General features: G+C 30.2%; 1 protein-coding gene across 1 annotated transcript; it reads left to right on the top strand.

The window, feature by feature from the left end:
• The first annotated feature begins 136 nt into the window (after positions 1-136).
• LOC108753361 (28S ribosomal protein S23, mitochondrial) lies at positions 137-2,954 on the top strand. The gene is made up of 4 exons (XM_018494885.1): positions 137-301; positions 1,174-1,335; positions 1,403-1,508; positions 1,575-2,954. The coding sequence occupies exons 1-4, from the start codon at positions 258-260 to the stop codon at positions 1,698-1,700; spliced, it is 438 nt and encodes a 145-aa protein (XP_018350387.1). The 5' UTR covers positions 137-257; the 3' UTR covers positions 1,701-2,954.
• Positions 2,955-2,983: the final 29 nt, after the last annotated feature.

Genomic DNA, 2,983 nt, shown 5'->3' with positions numbered 1-2,983 from the left:
CCATTTACGCGGGAAACACATGCGAACTAAATCATTGCGTCGAAAAAATCCCAGTCGTTCCACGTGTAATTTCTAGAGAATTTGCTGTCAGGTTTCTTAGACTGTAACGTTTTAAAAATGGCGACGATATGTTTTAACGGTATGCTTGAAAGGTTATGTTTTAGATTGTGGATGTTTAGTTCACAAAATTAAGCGAGTTGGCTCTTGATTTTGTTTTGAATCTGTTCGTGGAAATCTGTTTGTCAGAGAAATACACGATGGCACAAAGCAGACTAGAGAAAATTGGCACTGTATATACCAGGTGAGTCCATGTTTAAAATTATTTTAGAAATTAAACTAATATAGTTGTTAAGAAACTGCAGAGAAATCAATTTTATTATTTTATCTTGAATTAATTAGAGATTTTATCTTGATATTAAATTGTTTATGCATCACATCATCTTTAGAATTTAAGTCTACAAGTTTTCTCTTTAGCACTTCTCTTTAGAACTTAAATCTACAAGTGTTAGTGGTCTTAGGATACAATGAAAGACACAGTTAATAGAAATACAAATAGAGTAGGGCATATATTTGAAAAAAATCTTTATTTGAAAAAACAGTATTTATAAAACAATAGTATTTTGTATTTTATATTTCAGCAGAACATTTGGAAATATATTTTATATTTCATGAAAGCATATAAAAGTATTTTGTATCTCAGCATTAATAACAAAAGATTGGAAGTATTTTGTACTTTGTATTTTGAATACTAAGATTGACAATCTTATTATTATTTGAATTACAAAATACAAAAGCTTTTAATCTCTCTCTCTCTCTCTCTTTCTATTTTAAATACAAAATACGTAATACTTTCATATGCTCCACTGAAATACAAAATATAAAATATATTTGTATTGCAAATAATGTGTCTTAAATAAAAATATTTCAAATGTTTACCCATGAAATAGAGAATAATACACAATAAATTTCAATCTATTAAAAATTGCTATACATTGGTATACAGTTTCTGACAACTTGAAATTTATTGCATGTTATTCCTTGTTCTTCTATTTGTATTTTTTATTATGCTTGTACTTTTCATCATATCTAGGTATCTTCTTATACTTTAAAAGTGAATGATCTAAGCATTTTCTTATAATGCCTGCACATTCTATATAATGAAATATATTTCAGAATTGCTTCATTATTAAAAGGCAAAGCTATAAAAGAAGAAGATGCACCATTGTGGTTGGCAGTGTATGAAGCTTTTCCCCCGAAATATGAACCGAGATTCGATAGACGGCTGCCAAAGAAACCAGTTACACCTATCCTTTATAAAGAGGATCTTATTCGATCGTAAGACATCTTAATATGTTCAATAAAATATTTATATTATGCTATGTAAATATGTTTTCTGTTACAGAAAGTTTCATAAAGATCAGAAATTTATACCAGCTACTAATTTGACAAACGAAAATGTAAAATCTGCAACACAGAACTTTCTATCCATGTATCAAATGATAAAAAAGGTAAATAACTCAACCTATCAATTAAATTAATTTTTTAATAATATTAAGAATGTCTTTAATTGATAGGAAGAACCATCAGAGGATAAAGCATACAAGCGGGCGATGGAGCAGTACGTTTCTGAGATGGAAATAAAAATGAAGTCGAGGAAGAACAATGAATCAAGTTCTGATTCATCCAGAAGCTCTAAGTGACTAGAAAAATATATTCTTACCGTAAGTTCTGTTATAAATAAAGATCTCATTATTTAACATCTGATATCTGTGTTAAATGCTATCCCACTGTTGTGATACTGATAGAAATAGACGTAATTAACGAGTCTTGTTCAACAGTATTTATATTTCGTGACAATCAATACATTAAATAACAATGAGTTCCTGCAAAGTTATAATATAACTTATGTCGATAAATATGAGATGATAATCATAATGATTCTCACAATGAGTAAACATGAATTTACAATGATATACTTAATGTACGGAGATCAATCGCATAGAATTTTCAGTCGCAATAATTAATTATTTGTTACACAACATTAATCATATTCCAAGGCATATGTGACAATAAGGGTACATTTGTTTACGCAGCGATTAGCGCAGAGTATCATGTAATTCTTGTTTAACACTCGATGAACAACAAGGATAAAATAATACTTCTGCGCTAATCGCTGCATAAACGAATGCAGGGTAATTGTATAGTGATAATTTCTATTCCTTTACTGTGATTGAAGTTTGATGCGTCAATGATCTTAGGCATTGCCCTCGCACTTGTAGATTTTGACACCGATCGCCGTAACAAACGTAAGAAATTTGCGATCGCACATACAGGGGTACGCGCGGGATTTTTTAATTATTCGTAGCCCTTCCGGGTACGGGATCTCGATGAATTATTTTTTTTTTACCGTCAATGATTTCAGACATTATCCTATTTTGGTTTCAAACACAGGAACAAGCATAAAAAATTTTCGATTATACGTACATACGAAAGATCAATTGTCTGTCTGTTTAGTTTGAGCTTACTTTTAATCTTTGCTCCATGAACGCTCCAAACTTCAATCACATTTCTTTACAATAGTCATATTATAAAAAAAGGGATACAAGCTGCGTATATCACTGTGATTCGCTTTACGCGCTGCAGGTACGAGCAAAGTTAAAAAAATTAATATAAAATACGCTGCATATAAATTAAAGATATAAAATCAGTGCACCGAACGTCGGTTCGAGAATAACAGCCAAAGATGTACGTTATTGAAAATATTCTCGGCCAACCACATTACATTTTCTAAAGATAATATCTATTTAGCCCTTTAAATGCCGCTTCTCGTTTAACTGAGTTACGGGCGAATTAAATGTGCAAATATATTGTATTGTATTACAATGTTACGTTCCATTTTTATTTTATTGCTATAAGCTATTCAAAGATATCAAAAATGCTTAAATATATAGAAAAGGAACAAATATCTAATCAAGCAAAAGAA

Source organism: Trachymyrmex septentrionalis, unplaced genomic scaffold, assembly GCF_001594115.1.
Source record: "Trachymyrmex septentrionalis isolate Tsep2-gDNA-1 unplaced genomic scaffold, Tsep1.0 scaffold69, whole genome shotgun sequence".
In the NCBI taxonomy this organism is placed as follows: domain Eukaryota; kingdom Metazoa; phylum Arthropoda; class Insecta; order Hymenoptera; family Formicidae; genus Trachymyrmex; species Trachymyrmex septentrionalis.
Note: the sequence above shows the minus strand (reverse complement) of the source record. Positions and strands in the feature narration are given on the sequence as shown.

Coding starts and splice junctions, on each gene's coding strand:
- LOC108753361 (XM_018494885.1), top strand. CDS start 258: ATGGCACAAAGCAGACTAGAGAAAATTGGCACTGTATATACCAG. Junction 1,336..1,402: donor AAAGAGGATCTTATTCGATC/GTAAGACATCTT, acceptor TTTCTGTTACAG/AAAGTTTCATAAAGATCAGA. Junction 1,509..1,574: donor TGTATCAAATGATAAAAAAG/GTAAATAACTCA, acceptor TTTAATTGATAG/GAAGAACCATCAGAGGATAA.